Raw genomic sequence first — 20887 nt, 5'->3', positions numbered from 1 at the left:
AATTCGATGCTGAAATCTGTTTTAGAAAATGTAATGGAGTATTTTCGGTTTCTCATGCTGAAGTTGCAACTATTATGCAGAAAACAATTTGTGATTCACTGAACAGTGACAGCAAGAAGGAACATGCATTTTGGTAGTGCCTAAAGATTACGCTATCCGTTTTGCAAAATAAATCTTTCCCTACTACAGATTCTGTTTATAATTTTTTAACATTCAATAGTTGATGGCTAAAATATGTGAACTCCTCCACTTGTGAACATACTTAGGACCAAAATTATTTGCTTTTGCAGAAATTTAAGGTAAAAAAATGAAAGAAAACATTTAGAAAATTCAGACATCTTAAAGAGAGACAAAATAGTTAAGCAATGATGATTATGAGTATTTTTTTGGATTTAATTGCCTAAAATTCAAATATATTTTAATCACAAAAGTAGAGTTCTTTATCTTAATCCTGGTTCCTACTTTTCACTAGAGAATTCTTATCTGCTGTGGTTTTTGATATAGAGCATACTAGTCACAGGACCAACAGTCTGGTCATGAAATTAGTGAAATAAGATATTTTTAAAATTGAAAAGTGACTACAAATGGCTTTTTGTTCAAGACTTCTTTTTTTTTTTTTTTTTTTTTTTTTTCTTGTTATGCTGTACCATGGCTTACATTTCTGCTTTCTCATATTTTTCCATTTATATAATTCTGATGTTGCTGAGCATTGATCCGCAGTCACTTTATTGCTTACAAACGCAAATTAAAAGTGCTCAAGTTAGAAATTGCCACCAAAACACATTTATTTAGCAGAATCTGAAATGAAAGACAGCTTAGACACCAGTGTAATGTACTGTGAGATCACTGCAGAAAATAGCCAGATCCTGATGAGTGTGTGTCTGTTTTGTTGTTGTTGTTATTGTTGTTTGTTGTTGTTTTGTCTCTCTACATACATGGATGCATGTATTCATTGTGGCATAGGGCAGTAAGATGAATACTTACATAGTAATTATAATTTATTAGCAAGTTTTATTTAAGTATATTAATGTTTGGTGAATTCTTCATTATAACATGCATCTTTTCCAGCATTCTGATGGAAATATTAACTCAATTCTGCCCTTCTAGAAACAAAACATACAATATCATACATGCTAGTAGGTATATGAGCATACATAATGAAAAGCTCTTTTCTAGAAGATTGCCTTTGAGGCCCAAAATAAAAGAAATAATTATGGAGATGTTGTGTCCATAAGAATGGTACTGGGGAAGTTGAATGCAATAAGGAAATCAGGGAATATATCCTAAATAAAATGTTACCATGAAAGTAGGGCCATTAACGCATGTGGAGCCACTATGCTGAGTCTGTTGTCTATGCAGGTCTGAAGACCTGAACTGTGGTGCTGCTATTCAGCACAGAAGTTGTAAAATATATTTTCCTTTTTGGGTCCTCTAGTACTATGGGGATGGTGTATATAGAAAATTTTGTAGTGTGTGTATATCTGTGCAATAACTAGATTTTTATTTTAAGTGTAACTTCTAGGCTAGTATAAACCAAGATATACAAAGTTACAATATATTTTTTTATTTTTAATGTATGTGGGATCTCCTAATACTGTTGCAGGCATCTTAATGTATATTTTAATTTAGGCAGTATTCAGCAATCTGAAAGATACTTATTGTCTTGTGTTCTCACATATCTTCATATTATTCTGAATTAATGAAAAGTAAATGTTTGAAATCTTTACTCAGCCAATATTTTTTATAAGAATTTGGAGCGCAAAAAAGCCAAAGTGCTGTGTCCTGAACTTCACTTCCTACCATTCTTACTTCTCACAGGAGTAGAACCAAGCTGGATCAGACAAGAGTGCAGCTCTGGTGCCTTTTAGGGAGGCAGAGCATCGTGTCACAGGTTACCTAAGCAAATTATACATATATATATTATATATAATCACTTTTTAATGGATATTGACTAGCATGCATGCTATTCAGCTCCCGTCCCATTCATTGCAATAAAGTACAAACATGCACAGCTGCTCTCTGCTGAGCCACGGGACTTGCATCACGGCATGGTCAGGCGAGATCGGCAGCCCCAGTATTTCTACAGCTCAGATGCTATACTTTTCATGATATTCTAACAGTATTTGGCAGTGCATGCTATGTACCTTTCCCAGTCTTGATGTTAAAATTTTCAGGATTCTAGTGTTGAAAGATTTTCTTTCCTTTTGTAAGAACACAGGATATGTAACACCTAAATCTTTCTCATCAGAATTTTAAGAAATCCATCTATAAATTGTGTTGATAGTGGAAGGCTGCTAGCTGTTTTTGAAAACTTCCATGCTATTTTAGGTTGTAATGAAGATAGATTGCAAACTCACGATAACCATATTTGTTTTTCTACAATTTCCTGTAGAAATGTGTTTCTTCAGTACTCATATAAGCATTTAGTTATTTGGGTTATTAATATGCATTAATTAAAGCACCATTAAGCATGAAATGCATTTAATTTCTACAGTCAAAGCATGTGACAATTATTTGGTTACAAAAGCTTATAGAAAGTGGGTGTTTGGCTGGTCAAACATTCAGAGATCAGTTCTGCTCTTACTTACACCCACACTTTTAAGTGTAGAGGTGCAAAGAGAAAACTGATGACAAAATCTGACCCAATTCAGTCTTTCCATAGCTCTTTAATTTATGCTCACAAACTGACTACCTCCCTAAACATCTAAAATTGTCTGCCCTGAGAAACTTAAACTTATTGTCACATTATGGGTAATAAATGCAACTCAGCAATCCAGTAAATAAATTATTGATTTAGGACCAAAAGGTTCCCAGATTCAGAATAATTTGCATCTCACCTATTAAAAATTACCATAATATTTACAACATCATAGTGCAATATGATGCTGCTTTCAGTTTGGTAAATAAGTGAACTAATATACACTTATTACATAGCTTTTTATCCTCTATTTGTAACGAATAATTTTTCTGATGAGTCATATTTTGATCTACAGATATTCAAAATTCTTTGCTGCTCTGAAAAATTCAGGCTTTGATTTGTTTATGAAATGGTCACACCACATTGTCAGATGTGTATGATATTAAATAGTGAGATATTGTTTCACCTTGCAGATAACTTTGTTAATCTTTACAAACAGTAGGCCCATGTTGTTTCAGAAATATCCTTTTGCTATTTGTGTGAATTAAAGAGCCTTTTAAAGTGGCTTATAATGGGAGTGCTTTCGCAAATATTTGCACTGCTACTTACAATGCTTCTGCTTTCATCAAGCATTCTTGCAAATATTTTCAATTATCAAATGCTTATGAATAAGTAGATTAAAGTAATTATGAATATCAGTAAAGTACAGAGTGGACTGAAATTTAAGGACTCTGGGATTTTGCATTATTTGCAAACAATAACACAAAATAGTTTTGCCTTGATTTACAATGTTCTGTTTTTTTGACCTGGTAGAGTTATTATGCCTGACTGTATAAGCACTAGAAAGAGTGACATCCACATGCCACTTAGCTGTACTAGTGGAACTACAATGATATTTAGCCACTTGGTTGTTTTTATAGGTTATATAGCTGAACTGGAACAGACTGTGTAAGTTTGGAGTTAACATCAGTACCAAAATCAGAGTTAAACTCCTTTTCATACAGACATCCAGACAGCACTGAGAAAAAGAAAAATATATTTTCCATTATTTGATGTTTTCACAGGTATTGCGAGGAATGGAAATTAAAGCAAAATGAAAATGGTGGTTTCTCTTGGCGCTATCTTACTGCTCTTTGCTCCTTCAGTCCCTTAAATTTTGATTTTGAGAGTTCTTAGTTGCATCCTGACCAATCATGAAACTTCAGGCTTCATTAAAAATATTAAATTATGAGCTGTTTAGCTACTCTCTGATAATCATCGTAGAAACAAAGAAAGAAAGAAATGTTAGAAGCTCAAAGTGGCCTGGCTGTAAGTGAAGCAGAATTGTGTGAATCTATGAGATGTTGTGAAGGTTCAGAAAGTAGTGTATTTCAAAAACTTCCTGACCTAAACTTGGCTGCTGCTTTTTGCAATGCTTCTCTGATAGGCAAGCTGCTTTCCGCTTTCAGTTTCTTTCTTGAAAGCTAAACTTAAAAACTGTATCTCTGTATACTGTACTGTATTGCTGACTAAAGCATGACTGGCAATGCTGTTGGTAAATACGCCATAAAAGATACATACCTATGATAATCAGTATATTGCTGCTTTTGAACCATATAAGTTAGTGTCTTCTATGAAAGCACAATGTATGTTCTGAGTTTTTTAAAGCAGATTCCTCTGAGAATAATTTCCTTAGCATACCGTTCAGAAAACCTTTCTTTTTTATTATCTAGCGTCATAATTCTTGCAGATTGTCTAATAGTTGACCTTAATAATGTAATCTGTAAACTCTTGTAATCTGAGTGACTGAATGCTTTTGAAATCTAGAAACATGATATCAAAAAAGGTTGAAAAAGGACTTGCTAGCATAGCAAAGATAAAGTTTGGTTTTGATGATTTTGTTCCTACAGGTGGTGATTTTGTTCCTACAGGTTCATTCTTTTAAAAAGCCATATACATGTTTAGTAGACAGCATTGCCTAGATCCAGTTTGTGTAATGCTGGTGAGCAGAGAAGAATTTATCAGGTGCAAAAGTAATTTCAAGATACGTTCAGGTGAAGAACTGGGACATAAGCTATATACCCAACATTTCAGGGTCTGCAGCTGGGGATAATCTACCCATCCAGCTGGACTCTGTATGTGTGAACATAGGCAATTCCAGTTCAGTGACAGAACAAGTCTTCATATGTATTAAAGCATGTGGATAAAACATAATCAGCCATGACATGATCCCAGGTGATTTTGTGTTGAATATGTAGAAATTAGTACAATATCCCTGGGTCATTTGCTTTATACTAGAACAGAAGTTTGCTGTGGAAATATGTGATTGTTACTGAAAAAAAATTCCTGCTACACTGAACTTTATTGACTTGGTGACATCTTAAGATATATCATAGAACCTTCCTACCTGTTTGTAATGCATGCTAGTTTCTATAAATATTGTGTAGAATGCCATACAATAAATTCAGTGTTGAACAGAGAAACAAAAAGATAGCTAATAATTATTTCTCTTATTTTTTTTTTCTTCCCCAAATGATACTTAGTTATTACAGATTTAATTTGTTGAATAATGTTTGTAATATGATTATTTATAGAGTAACCTGTTTGGAGCTAATTTCAAGTATACAAGAACAGCATGCTAAGGAAATACTCTGTTACACCGATAACAGAAGACTAACTGAATTCTCAGTAGGATAAGGCATTTTATTGCTGCGTTTCAAATATCACCTGATGATTCAAATTTATAATTTATCTATTTAGCCTAACTCCTGTGATTATTATTACAGCTCTTTACAAGAAGCATACCAGATATTCAATGAGAAGATTATTGTAAGATACAACTCACCATACATACTGGCCCACATAAATAAAGATGAATTTCTGATGTTCCTGATAATTGACTGTTCTCCTGTATCATTTTCTAGCTTTTCTACCTGATCATTTTGATCTCTTTATAGTGATTATCTCTAATCTTCCATCTTGAATTACCTGTTAGTCATATGCAATTTCAGTAATAGGAATTATTAGTCCTTCTTCAAATTAACATGTGCTGATTAAACTCTCTGTGTAATATCTGAGTTACTGAATTCTTCATTTTTTTCTGTAACAGAATGGACAGTATGTCTTTCAAGCTTATATTTTAACTAGTTCATTTTTTTTGTTTTTTTGCTCTGCTACTACAGCATTCGGCTAGAAATGCTGTCCAGATTGGAATGATGCAAGCAACATTTTAAGAAAAGTTAACGAACAGATAGTCACTTCTCAGTTTAAAAGTTATTTACTGTATAGTATTGGTAAACATTAAGTTTGACACTATACATAAATTTCTTTGAAATGTACCTTATGTTTGTAGTATTTCTGGTCTTTTTTCAAACTGGTGATTGTTTTCCACTCATGTTTATATGCTGTGGTCCTTACTTTAGGACTGCAGTATTTATCCCATACTTTCCAGCTTCACCATTGTAGAGGCAGTATTCCACAATGACAAAACTGCCATGCACCATCTACAATTTTGAATATGTTGTAATGGGAGATTTATAAATAACTAATCTGCAGAAGAGTATGCATCCATGTGTGTACATTGGACCTAACTTCAGAGATGCTAAAGCTCATGCACAGATTTAAAACATGAATATGCAAACTGGGATTTTCAAAGAAACATATAGGGGTGTGGATATCACTGAAATTACATGCATAATATACCATACAATAAATGTTTCTGTTTGCTTCATCTTCCTCTAAAATGTGGACTATAGTGTACCATGGTACACAGAAATCAAAATTAAGCCTATGTCAAAATGACAATATATTGTCACTGTCATTTGATAAAATCAGAGTGGGAAGGAAACAAATTAATTTTATCTTTGTTTGAAGAACTTACTGAATCTTGTCAACAGTGGAAAATTACCTTGAAGTTTTATGGTACTTCCTGTATTCACATATAAATATTGTTTACATTTCCTTTAAAAAGAAACACTTATAGAAGTTGGAGCTTCTTGAACATGTTTTAAAGGAATAATGCCTCTAACTTAAGTTTTAATTGTCAGCAAAGTTATATCTTTAATGTTTCCATGGATCAGCCCTCTATTTAATATTAATTCCCCAAAGACTGTGTTTTAACACTGCTTACATCATTCCCTTTATAAAATTAGCTACTTATCAATGCAGCCATTTTACTGATGTTATACTCCACATAGTGATAACATTAGAAGAGTCATAGAATGCCATGATCAAACTGCTTTTACTTACTATAGTACTCATATTTGTCTGTTGCCAACAGAGTATGATGGTATGAAATAGAAGATTTGGAATACATTATCAGTTTGACTAATTGGTTCCATATTGTTTTATCACAATATTGTTTTTAAAACATTTGTTTTCACTTCAGTTCTCCAAAAATTATGTTTTTTGTTTGTTTGTTTTTATAGTTATTGGACATGTATGTGTACTGTAACAAAGTAATAAGTAGTTCAAAATGCACAATAAAATCAGAAAATGCATTGGCAATTGAGAATGCAAGATAGCAGCTACTGCTATTAAAATAATGTGATGCTCTTTTAGAAATAATGAAACTTAAACTGTCCTGTACAACTTATAATATGTGTTTTCATGTCAATGGTAATGAAAAGTTTATATTCAAGCTTTTTAGATTTTACAGACTTGATAGAACAACATTTACTTGAGACATGAAAATACATCTTTGCAGCTTGCTGTTGGTTTGGTCATGATGTTGGAAAAATGATTTGTATTAACACATGCTATATGAAGTGTAATCTCAAATGAAGCCACATGATTGGAATAACTAAAACAGTACAAAGTGTAGAAGGCATTAATTCCTAATTTACAGAAATTTAATTTCACAATTCTTATATGTGGCTAGTAATTTCAGCAATTCCTTCTATGAAAATATCAAAATATTTTCCATAGAGAAAATACACATACTGTTTCTAATCTTGTGACCTCACCTGTAGTAGAGCAATTTGGCATTAGATTGTAGATAAGATACTCTTCTTTTAATGTCAGAGCACGAAATACATGCAAAAGATTTTGGTATGCATTTCAAACATGAACATTATTCAAAATAATTAAAAATTGAAATATATATATATATGTGGGGTTTCATTCACAGAAATTAAATGCGTCTAGTTCATCAGAAGGCAGCACAGTTGATATTGGACTACCTCCAGAAGGAGAGCAGCCAGAAGTAGAACCTGAAGAAGCTCTGGAGCCAGAGGCTTGTTTCACAGAAGGTGGGTGAAGTACAATATACTAAGGGAATTAGACCTAATTATGTTGCTTTGGACTGTGTTCTATTCTTAGTCAAAAGAAAAAAGCTGCTATGTTATTATGATTGTATTTGATTTTTCTGTGAGTATCTCTCAGAGGTAGTGCCATACTTTTCTGGTGCTCTCTTTCTTCTTCATATGGATTGTAGGAGTTAGAAAGTTTTTGTTTCAAATATTGAAACGAAAGCCCTGAAATACTCAGATACTTATTTACAACCATCTATTGTAGTACTACTGAAATAAAATAAATGACTTCTGTTCATTTGTGATTCCTATAAAGTATTAACCTTATTCTGACATCTCAATTTATTATCACACTTAGGCTGTGTGCGGAGATTCAAGTGCTGTCAAGTCAGTGTAGAAGATGGGAAAGGGAAAATCTGGTGGAATCTGAGGAAAACCTGCTATAAGATAGTTGAACACAACTGGTTTGAGACCTTCATTGTCTTCATGATTCTTCTCAGCAGTGGTGCTCTGGTAATATCAATGTGGAACAATTGTGTCTATTTTAAGCAGCAAGCATTTAGAATTACAGTTAGTTATCTAGCTACAGGTAACATCAGAATTTAATATCCAATTAATAAATGTTCTAGTGCCAACATATTTCAACAAGTATTTGGCATGTATTGTATTATACATGTAACTTTTCTCACAGGCTATGAAGGGAATTGGTTGGTGTGATCAAAATGTAGTGTTCATGGAAATAAGAAATTAGTTATATCAAACTGGTACTCACATGTTTCTATATTATTTTTATATGTTAGCATTTTTTTGTTGTTGTTTTCCTTGATTTCCTTGATTGTTTTCCTGTTCAGAGATACAATATGATTTAGTAGCTTCTTTTGACTTATACACATTTATAATGAACCACAGCTGAGCTAGGAAGATATCAAGAACAACTTGAGTTGACAAACCAAGATGTAAGGTGAAAAAGTGATCCTGTCAGTTATTTGGCCAAATTGATGCTGAATCAGGTATGCTGAGTCAGTACAGAAGTAATTAGTTCCTCACATCAGAAGCAAAATATAGCGCACTTGTCATACTTGGGTTTCAAGGCACAAGGGATTCACTGTCAACATAGACCTTCTCTTTTGAAATCTCTGTTCAGAATTTCTTTGCAGGCTAATGTGTATACTTTGGTTTCAGTTGTTAGTTTCTCAAAAACTATGTGTCACAACCATTATTAAATCTCTAATACAATTTTGATAATTTTGATATAAAGTTGTAACTATCACAAAGGAAATCCTTATGTCAGTAAGCCATTTCTATTCATTGAAATGAATGAAGAAAAGATTTTGAAAATTACATTATAGTAAGTTTTGTGGGCCATAATGCAGCTCAGCTGAGAGATAAATATTATGTTTCGACCCACCATTATGAAGACTACATTATGGAGTGAAAGAGAAAGTTGTGGTTGAGGGAAGGATATGCGGCTTAGCACCACAGATATCTTTTCAATTCAAATACTTTCTTGGTTACTCTATCCTGCATTGCAAATTGGGAATTAATATATCCTCAAAAATCTTTTTCACAGGCATTTGAAGATATATACATAGAACAGCGTAAAACTATCAAGACCATGCTGGAATATGCTGACAAAGTTTTTACTTACATCTTCATTCTGGAAATGCTTTTAAAATGGGTGGCTTATGGCTTTCAAACCTATTTCACTAATGCATGGTGCTGGTTGGACTTCCTGATTGTTGATGTATGTATTCTTTTTCATATTATGTATCACAGGCTCTAAAAATCAGAATACCATGTGTTTAAGAGAAACTTTCTGTTCTATCCAATGGAAGCTCTATTTTAAAACTGTTCACAGTTTTACTGTTTTTGTTTGTTTGTTTTTCATGTGGTACAGTTTATAATTATGTTCAGAAAAGGAAAATTATGTAGATATATGTATTACTCTAGAGATGGTTTGTTGATACTCTGCAGTTTTATGAAGTTGTAGAGCTTTATTGAAATGATGATTTTTTGGTATTTTTTTTTCCATGTGGAAAATATGCTGCTGTGATCCTCATTAGTTTTTACTATACAGGGAATTTAAGTATTTCACAGCAATTTTTTAAAACATTTCTAACACTCTAATCAATTACTGTAAATGTCCTATCACTTACTCAGTGAAAGGAAAGAAAAAAACTGATGGGAACTCAATTCCATTTTACTACTCAGTATTCTTGCATTGCATGTGCAACCTTAAAGAGGCACTTATAGATCAGCCGCCTTGGAAAGGGTACTCAAATGATTTTCAAAAAGGCTGCACCACCAAGAAGCAGATACACATTGTCCGAAGTAGGAGGAGTGTCATAATTCCAAGTCTAAGTGACAAAAAATAGTTCTGGGAAGCAAAAAATGGAAGTTTACCACACAGCAGACATTCATTTCCCATCCATCCCCAATAGCCTGACTACATATGGTCTCTCTCAGTTCTGCATATGTAATTCCCATGGAATGCATGGTAAGAGTTTGTCTTGAGTCCTGTGTTCACTCATTCTGATCAGCAGCAGAATCCTGTGGAAACAGCTATGTTTCTGTGTAAGATTGCAATGGATAGACCATGATGTCTTTACTACACAGAGCTTGACAAAATTCTAATTTTTATATCCATACCAGCATTGCAGATCCTATGATAAAATGTGGCTATGTGCCACGTTATTGTTCTGTGATTGAGCCTGTACCTCTGTAAAACATTTAATGACTCAGTCATCAGATTGTGTAAATGATCTTGATCAGTAGAATTCTACAGAGACTTCGTGAATAATACTTTACACTGTCTTTATATGTTTGTTGTATTTATCAACAAATATTTAAGTCTTATTTGATAATTTGTGGCTTAGTTGCTTCTGTGAACTTTATAAATATCTTTCTGATTTTTTTTTTCAACCTTTTTCTAGTGCAGTTGTTTGCATGAAAAAAAGTAGTAATTTCTGAAGTATTTTTTAAGTGTTTAGTCAGAGGAATGATATAACTAAGCAAAGAGATTAAATTTGGAAATGAAAGAAATGAGAGAACAGGAAGGCTGGAAGAGGACATTAAATGGAGAGTGGTAGAAGTTGTTAATTTTCTTTACTAGGGCCATCTCTTCCCAGTGGTCTACTATAAATGCATTTCTAAGGATTATTGATGAAAGATAATTGTATTATTTATTTTACAGCTTTTCTATTTTATTTACTCATCTGCCTGCAGACCAGACCAGCGTTATACAAGCCAGAATTGATGAAGTGGTTAAAGGAGTCACAGGGAATGTAATGAAGTGTGGATATGCCTAACAATGAAGCTCCTACCATTGTCTAACAGTTGGTTATCAGTTTTGATTAGTCTGGTTAAATCTGAACAGCACTGGTAGCTATGGCTGTTGAATAAGATTTTATGGACACTAAAAAGTTACATTTGACCAAAGACCAGGTCTGAATGTGTTTTTTGAGAGCTATTACATTTTCAAGTTCTGAAGATACCATGGGAAGTCCTGTCCTAAATTGAGCGTTCCAATTCACCCAGCTTCTGGGAGTTTTCTTTTTGCATGTGACTTCAGTTTTCTTTAAATACCACGAAATGTTGACTGGTTTATGTGATTTTAGAAGGCATTTTTATACCATTCTGCCAACATGATTTCATCAACAGGTACCTAGAATACACTTTTATTCTACTTTGTCTGACTTCAAAAATCTTTTTGCATTATAGAGGAATTCCTGGAGAAAGAGGTTCACCCTTGAATCTTCTCGGGAAGTTCAAGGCACACATCATCCCCACCATATGTATCAAAGGATATACAAGATGAATGAGCACTATTGCCTTTCTGTTTTTGTGTAGGTCTCTTTGGTTAGCTTAACAGCTAATGCCTTGGGCTACTCAGAACTTGGTGCGATTAAATCCCTTAGGACACTAAGAGCTTTGAGACCTCTAAGAGCCTTGTCGCGATTTGAAGGGATGAGGGTAAGAAAAAATGAAAGAATTCAAAATAATGCATGCATACACAGAAACAATGCATGCAGAATAATCAATGATAAATCCATGCAGAGATGCTACACTATCATCTTATATATTTTACATTTATCACTAACATATAAGCAAAAGGCTTCATCTGCTTATATGAATTCATGTGTTATTGCACACATTGTTAATTTTATTTAGATCCACTGGCCTTTCAGCCAATTTCATATTTTCCTGAAGGTACCAAAGATTTATCAACTGCATGGATCTATGGGATTTTACTACAAGACTGAGTTTATCCCATATGATTAAATCCTGTTATAGTCAAAACAGTTTTAAAAAACGAAACTAAAAAAAAGTGTGTAATAAAAGTGTGTGCACATACACACACATATATGCATATGTGTATTTCATACAAGTATAGAATATCATCCATTGTCCGTCAAAAATCTTTTAGCATACTCTTATATAAATATTGATTGGCAATTTCTGTTACAAATCTGTTTATTTTTAATGAATCAATATATTAAGAAAATTGGCCATTATAAATGTCTTCTCTCATTCAAATTAAGCTTGCGTTCATTTGAGACATTTCTTGTGTATTTCAAAGAAGGTGCTAGTGTTCTGTTTTTATGATTTCTGGCTTAAACTGGTTGCTTATTGCTTTCTATGTTGATTTTAAAATGTTGATTATAATCTACAGAGCACTAAGAAGCCTGAAAACATATGAGGAGACTTTCTGTTGCTGATACAGTTGGATATATTTGAGAAGTTACTGTCCACGGCCGTTATCACCATATCAGTTACCACAGCTGAGACCCTGATTTGCCCAGCTAGGCTCTCTATTTCAGTGCAAAGTCAGATTGATTAGTTTAAATCACGTCTTTAGTGCACTGAAATGAACGAAAACCTTACATATTCTGCTATGACATGAAAACTCTAGAAATGTTTCTCCTGTGGTCAGTGGTCAACAACTACTATAGAAGACATTTCTGGCTCCTGCCAGAAGGTGTTTGTGGCTTGTACCTTCAGGGCCCATCTGTCTCCTTGGGGCATATTGCTATTAGTCTTATTAGCAAATGCACATGAGCTGAAAAAATAAACTATAGCTGTAATTAAAAGAGATCCTTGTGTGAGCTCCCTACTGCAACCACTGATCTTTGACACCCCAGTTTACAAGCTTATTAGTAAATTTATAAGTCAACCATGATTTGGTGAGATTCCAAAGAACATATGATGCTATGTATGTGTGGAAAGAGAACCCTTCATGAGAATATGAATTCTCATAGTTTCCTCAACATAACATATTTTTCCTACAGCATTTTTTGAGTAAGTTAGAATGTCTGGGTTCTAAGTGACTACATTTACTTTTTTCTCTTCTGAGAGAAGAGAAAAGAGTTCACAACAGAGAAAAGAGAAGAGTTCACAGTTGCAGAGAGAGCAAAGCTTTTGTAATTCATTGTCACCTGTGTTTAAATTGGCTAAAAAGGACACCTCTTTTCAGTTAAAAGAGAAAAAAAATCCTTCTGAACTATGCTGAGAAAAATGTCAAAATTTGGAATACTTATATCAAATATAAGGCCTGTCTAAAACATTAGTAATATCTTGCTAAAAGCACATTACTTGTTACTTTTTAATTAGAATAATTAGAGGAAAAAAAAAAAAAGAAAAAAACTTTGTGCAGTAAATTTCTGAAGTGGCAATTTAATGAAGTAAGGTAGAAAAAACAAAAACAAAAACAAAAAAACACCTTTTTCTCATGAAGGTTTAAGGGTACTTTTTAATACTGTAATTTCCATGTTGATATAAACTTTGCCTACTGTTTTAATCCAGATCTGCTAACTGTATCTCTCTGTAAATCATACAGATAAAGAGGAGATTTATGACCTTAGCAAAAGACATAAGAAGTAGTATGTGAAATTAGTTAACTTCAGACTAAAAATGAGATATCTTTGTCAGTTAGGCAATTAACATTGGAATAACATTTCTATGGATATAGACACCTTTTGTTTATTTAAAGAAATTTCAGACAATGTCTAAAGATACAGTAGCTCAAGTTGGTGAAAAAAATAGTTACAACAAGATTTTAAGGTCTGATACATGGAAATTGATGATGTTTCATCATAAAAAAGTTGTTTCTTTGGTATTTATTATCCATGAAGTGAAACTATGACGATATAGTACGGTGTACATATTTGCATGGGTACTTAGAATTACTTCCAGTGACCCTTGTATTTTTTACATACATGCAAGAAATTCCATTTTACACATCTAAAATTTTTAATCCTCCATACTGTTGGATACCCTAGGATCAGGGTTTGTTGTACCTACCCAAACTAATAATTAATAGAAAGCATTCCCCCAGTGGAAAACATATGGTGTTTCTCCTGTATCTTTCTATCATGACTATTGCTAAAGGAAGTAAACTTTAATTTGCATGTGAGACTTCATAAAACTAGCTTGTGTATATATAATTAAGAATTATGCTAAGACATGATCTAAGACATGCCATGCTGACAAGACATGCATGCTTATGCTAAGACATGGCTATGCTGTGCTCCAAATGCTATTACTCACTGCCTTGTTGTGATAGGCACGTACTAACTTTTTCCTTCTAGCAAGTAAAGGACACTGTTTAATCTCTCTGGAATGCTTTCCGTTCTTTCACATGCATTGTTTTTTTGTACTACCCCTACTTCCAGTGGAAGCCAGGAGGTGACCAATTGGTGTTTTCCGTGATGCTCAACATTACATTTTTGGTATTTTCAAATGATTCATATTTCAAGCTGATCCTGCTATAGCTTCAGGATGCACACTAAAACCAGGGAAAGTAAATCAGATGTAGAAATTCAACAGTTGTAGAAAGAATAACATAACTGGACCTGCAGCTGTAGTAGAAAGAGGAACAGAATTCTCAGGTGTAATAAGACTGAAAACTAGAGGAAAAATATCTTCAATAACTTCATATCTCAATGATTGAATAATATTATTACAGCTAAGGAATCTAGTTCTATTTTTTATTAGAAGAATTGAGATACCTTTAAATAAGAATATTTTCTAAACTAATAGATTTTTCTTTTAGAAATAATGTTTATTATGGTATGTGATTAAGGTATGTGGCAAAAACAAAAAAAAAACAAAAACAAACAAACAAAAACAGGTCAGCTTGAAGCATGGGAGAGTTCATCTACCATTCTATACAGTTATAGAATAATTTATATAGAACCTAATTTGTTCCAGCTTCTAAATTTAATAAAATAAAAAAATACATTGAAGTTGTATGGGATCTATAATGTTTTTCAAATTATGTATCACTACAAAGATATATTATTTTGAGAGGAATTAAAACCTGAAAGTGCAAGTATTTCTCCTTTACTTCAGCTTGTTTACTATATGGTATACGTGATCGTGTATGCCTACTGTAGCCTTCAAAGGTTTTATTTTCTGTCAAGTAAAATAACAATGAATGAAAAGTGATCTACTTAGATGTGATCTACTAAAGTGATCTACTTAGTTTTTCAAGTAATTGATTCTATGGAACCCATGAAATGTAAATATAAACATAATGCCAAAATATTTTACAAACAGAAACAGTGTAGTATGTTGGACCTGTTGGAGTACCTATATCATATAAGTGAATTTTTTAAAAGAAAATCTTTGTTAGGTTCTATGGAGATTATTCAGTTGTTTTGGAAAAATGAGCAGAGGTGTTCCATAGTTATTGAATTTATATAATTTATATTATTACTTACTTACTTATAAATAGATTCAAAATAGGAATTAACTAATTTAGGAGTTAATCAATTTCATCATTAAATAAATCATTCTCATTCATAATGGACCTACTTTCTGCCTAACTTTTTTTTAGTTTTTGATTTTGTCATGCTTTTAATTGTCATTCATCATCATACATTAACTCTTTTTCATACTTTTCTTTCCTGAAGCCTTATTTTTCCCAAAATTCATTAGGAAATTAAATTAAGTCTCCCCCTTGTTCAAGTCTTAATTGCTGCTTACTTGAACGCTACCAGCTTTTCTGTGATAGTCAGCTATTCTCCTGCTTTGAAAATATCCGGTCTTCTGCTTTTATATATAGTCATCTAAATGATTATGGAGAGACGTCCCTTAGTTGTCTTTTATTTAAAAGAAGTCTCTACATTACTTTCAATTAAAAAATGCTCAATAATATTGATTTGGAATGTTTATCCTGTAAATACTTAATAGCAAAAAAGATTTTTGTGCTTGTTGCAGTCATCAGAAATATTACTTCTACTGTTTTGCAGATATAAAGTAAATATTTTTAAAATAATTAATGCTCTTATTTTTTAGAGTTTCATTTTATCTATTTTTCTTTCCATTATTTCAAGCTACCATTTGCTACAGCATTTCCTAGTACTGCTGTGTTTTTTCCTCTGTGTTGACATTTTATCTTTCTTATTATTTGTTACAATCCAAAAAATATAATGCAGTTTAATACAGGATTATAACAATGTGTTACATTTAAGGAAGTCTGATGAAGATAGTGGTGCTTGTGTTCTTATAATGTCTCTCGTTTCATTTGTACACTAGGTGGTTGTGAATGCCCTCTTAGGAGCCATTCCATCCATTATGAATGTGCTTCTTGTTTGCCTTATATTCTGGCTGATATTCAGTATCATGGGAGTAAATCTATTTGCTGGAAAATTTTATTACTGTGTTAACACTACAACTGATGAGAGATTTGATATCAGCCAAATCAACAATTACAGCCAATGTGAAGAACTCATAAAAAACAATGAAACTGCCAGATGGAAAAATGTGAAGGTTAACTTTGATAATGTAGGCCTTGGTTATCTTTCTCTGCTTCAAGTGGTAAGACACCGCTCCTTAATTTCTCTTTTTATTTCTATTTCTTTTTTTTATAATATATCTGTTTTTAATTGTAACAGTCAAAGTTATTTCTGTTTCTTTCATTTAGAGATCTTGTTCTTCACTAGTTTGTTTGGTATACTTATAAAAAGCCTTAAATAAACTGTGGAGTATGTGGGAGTATGTGTTTTAAAAAAATATATATATATATATATACCCAAACATACATATATATATATATACACATGTATATGTATCTAAGGGACATGTATGCAGAAATGGATGTTTAAAATATATGAGGTGTATTTTTTAAACTTTCTTCAAATATACAGCAGTCTTGCATCTCAGTTCAGCTGATTATACTGTATATTTTATGCATCTACTTGTTGGAAGGCAAGTTTGATAAGCAGGAAAATTGTGAAAAAATAAGTAGTCAAAATAATATACCAATAAGTCAAATAAAAAGCAAAAATGAACTCTAGAAATAAATCAAGCAGATGAATATCAACACTATGGGATTCCTCTGAAGCTGGAAGGAGCTCAATTTAAGAGTTTAGTTCAAAAGAGCTGAACTGTCTGGGGCACCTGGGGAGGTTTGGTGCTTTCAGATGAGATCAAATCTTTTACTTTGTGAGTTTCCATACTTTTGTTGATATTTATATTCCAGTTTACAAAAATTTTATAAAATTTAACTTGTGTATTAGTCAATTCCTTAATATATTTTACAAGATTCCAACTTAAAACCGCTATATGCAAACATGCTTCCCACATGCAAGATACTTTTTCTTTGCCAGTGATTCTAAGAGTCCTGAGAATTCAAACTGGAGATATTTCCCTTACCTTTCTAACTTTTAGGGCTATGATATGTCCTTTTGATTTGGGATCACCTGTGCTAACATCCGCAAGACTGTATTTTAGGGAGGTATTCATAAATGATAAGCTCATTCTTCATGTATGTATCATTTCTAATTAGTGTTAGTTAATTGTGACAAATCTGTTGTCATGGGCATGGAGAAATTAGTAATTCCTGGACCAGAGTGCAGTTAATTCCTGTGATTTACAAAGGTAAATAAACTTGCACTCTTGCTCAAAAACTGTGGAGCATCACTGTGACTGTTGAAAAGTGTTATCCATTAGACCCAAAAGCTGGTATTAGTGTAGATAATTCTACAACTCCACTGAAACAATACAAAATGTAGAGGCTATACTGACTCATAAAAAATGTAAGCAATTCAAATCTAACTCACACTATCTGTGTTGAATCTATATCAAGTACACCTTCTTTTCTCATAGACAGAAACTAACTTTTATTTTAGGCATTACTCATAAGAGGTAAAAATTCTTAATTTAAAAGGTGTTTTGTGTCTAGGTCAGATATTAGAAGTTGCTTGTGATCCTCATATATGGATAAACATAAAATACAAGGCAAAATTTGCCTATTAATTTTACAATGTGCTGATGTTTATGATACTTAGATATGATGTTCAAGATGCTTAGTCCTCAGCTCTTAAATGTTTCTGACAACTCATTTTCCTGGAAAAGCATGTGATAAACACCAGTGTTCTGTTTATAGGCTACATTTAAAGGATGGATGGATATCATGTATGCAGCTGTGGATTCTCGCAATGTGAGTATACTCCCATGATTCCATCTGTTCTGACTGTGGGAGCTCCAAGTGTTAAGACCATAATCTTAACATCTTTCAGAAATAACAGTAAAAATGAGAGAACAAAGAGTTATTACAGTTTTATTGTTAGTGGAAATGGAAACCATCAGAACAATACAAGACATGAAGAAAGCAGAGGAGCAGTCCTAAATGATTCCTTGTTCTCTATGGTACAGTTGGACCAAAATTCCTCAAGTTGTACAGCAGACTGAATTATTGTCATGAAATGCTTTTTTCCTCCTCTCATTATATGTGTATTGAGGCATTACTTAAATTTGGAGACAGGCATTTCTTGGAGATTTTAGGAGCTAAAGAAGAAAACGTAAGACTGAGTGGGCTGTAACTCCAGTGAGAAGGACAGGAGCTGTGATTAACTTCTTTCTAAAACACTCTCCCCTGAAATCGGTTTCCTATATTAACCTCAAAGAACACCTCTTTTTGAGCTCTCTTCCTGCTGTACTTAAACCAAATGCTGCAGCTTTCCCAATCATTGCTCCAGGAGTTGAACTGTGGGGAGTCTTCTGAGACTGAAGCGGGGAAGAGTTTGCACCAGTCTGGGTAGCTATGTAGGAAACCCTTGTTTGACGTTGTGGCTGCCATTCCTGGCTGTATGCAGCAGCTGTGCTGTCTTCCACAGAGAAGGTGATGAAGGTTGAAAGATAACTGGCTTTCTTGTATATGTGGGCTGAAGGGGAGTGTCAGCCACAAGGTGCCCTGCCCTGCTCTGCTTTATGGTGCATGTGGTAAGGGTGATTTTTTTGATTTTTTTTTTTAAGTCCCTTTGGTAAGATTTTTAACTTTAGTTTAAGATTTTTTTGGTAAGATTTTTAAGTTTAGAGATGATGGTTTGTACCTCTGTTTTTTAATTTTATTTAATTTTTCTGAAGTTGAGACATTCACTATGCTCAGCAGACAGCCTGGGTTCTTTCCTTATTTGTTCCTATTCTTAATTTGACGGGTGCATTTTTGTATCCTTTTGTCTTCCCCTTGCACTCTTGGTGCTAGTTGTGCTCTAGCTCTAAGTAGATAACTGAATAAACTATACTGCTAAAGCCCCAACTTTTTTGTAAGCTACAGTCACAGCAGCAGTTCTGGTGTAGTATAATAAATATGCATAGCTCTAGCAAGAAAATACGCTTCCTCTAAATATTGCTTGGATGACTCTCTTTAGCCTACTTAGGCCCATTAAGCTACAAAGTGCTGTAACCTGACCAATGTATCCTTTGAGTTAAAACTCAGGTAAAAACAAGGATACGCTGCAGGGAAAGTCAGACAAAGCAGTGAATAATAAAACAATAAATGAAGAAGTTTTTCAAAAATGACAGTTCATGCTCCAAATACTGAAATCCAGGGCAACTTACTTAGTGTCTGTAGCACTGAAAGCTCCACAAGCTGGGAGTTTCCAACATGATAAAGTGAAATGTTCATAGCTTTAAAAGCTGGTGTTTCTGGTTATCTGTAGACTGAGGCAGATGCGCTATACTAATATAAACCAATTGTGCCTTCAATATTTATTCTAAAGTCATATAGCATTTTTTTTTAAATAAATAGCAAGTTCAATATCAAAGTCCTTTGTCAAGAATGTTATTTCATAAATTGCAGATCAATAGGATCAAGGGAACTTGACCATAAGAAGTAAAGATCAGAGTGGCAGAGCCCTAAATTCTTTTAAGCAGCTATTTGGTTCTGTGTCCACAGTTAAACTAAGGCTTAGTGTCTATGCCTTTTTGCAGGTTTTGGATCAGCCTAAATATGAAGATAACCTGTACATGTATCTTTACTTTGTCATCTTTATCATCTTTGGATCATTCTTTACCTTGAACCTTTTCATTGGTGTCATCATAGACAATTTCAACCAGCAGAAAAAGAAGATAAGTACTTCATCATTATTCAGAAACAAAAGCCAAAAAATGCATCTTTTTGGTCCACACACAATGACTTTCTCCTTTTTTTTTTTTTTTTTTTTCTATTTTATGATAAATTAACATGCTTTGCATATTAAATACATTCAATTATTACAGGAGTACAATTTCACTTGATGAGTGTTTTGACAGACAACTGACAGCACAAGTCTGTCCACAGTTAGTGAAATACTCAATTACATCTTTGTAAAGATGTAGGTATGGGTCTGGAGTCTAACAAGATCATAAGAAGGCTAAACATTGAAATAGCTAAACATAGCTATAAAAACTCTTAGCTACATTATTGTCATATCTCAGAGCTCAACCCTAATATTGTAGTATCTTTCTTTGTATGCTCTTTAGTCTTCATATTTTATCAACACTTCATATTTTATCAACACTGCCTCAAAAGGTATCAGTGTTTCAGCAGCAGAACTTAAGTAACTGGAAGACAAAATGTTATTGACTGGTTGAAGTGCTGTTGGACAAGTAATGAAATTGATTGAGATGGAGAGCTTTTTTTTTTCCTGCTAAGTCCATGTAGCGGTTGTAGGATCTCCTGCTTCAAGTCCTGCCTCAGTGTAGGGAGAGGAAGAGGTTGTGAAATATGGTTATATGACCAACTGCTAATTCTCCT

General features: G+C 33.2%; 1 protein-coding gene across 3 annotated transcripts in view; it reads left to right on the top strand.

Annotated features, from left to right (window-relative positions):
- SCN2A (sodium voltage-gated channel alpha subunit 2) overlaps positions 1-20887 on the top strand; it is a 78401-nt gene that overhangs the window by 51036 nt on the left and 6478 nt on the right. For all 3 annotated transcript variants that reach the window (XM_084524039.1, XM_084524040.1, XM_084524038.1), the window contains exons 18-24: positions 7746-7866; positions 8225-8379; positions 9437-9610; positions 11716-11838; positions 16405-16686; positions 18257-18310; positions 20083-20220. In XM_084524039.1, the coding sequence (XP_084380165.1) occupies positions 7746-7866; positions 8225-8379; positions 9437-9610; positions 11716-11838; positions 16405-16686; positions 18257-18310; positions 20083-20220 (1047 nt within the window). The remainder of the gene's footprint in view (positions 1-7745; positions 7867-8224; positions 8380-9436; positions 9611-11715; positions 11839-16404; positions 16687-18256; positions 18311-20082; positions 20221-20887) is intronic.

The sequence above is a fragment of the Aythya ferina genome, assembly GCF_964211825.1.
Source record: "Aythya ferina genome assembly, chromosome: 6".
Taxonomy (NCBI): Eukaryota; Metazoa; Chordata; class Aves; order Anseriformes; family Anatidae; genus Aythya; species Aythya ferina.
Note: the sequence above shows the minus strand (reverse complement) of the source record. Positions and strands in the feature narration are given on the sequence as shown.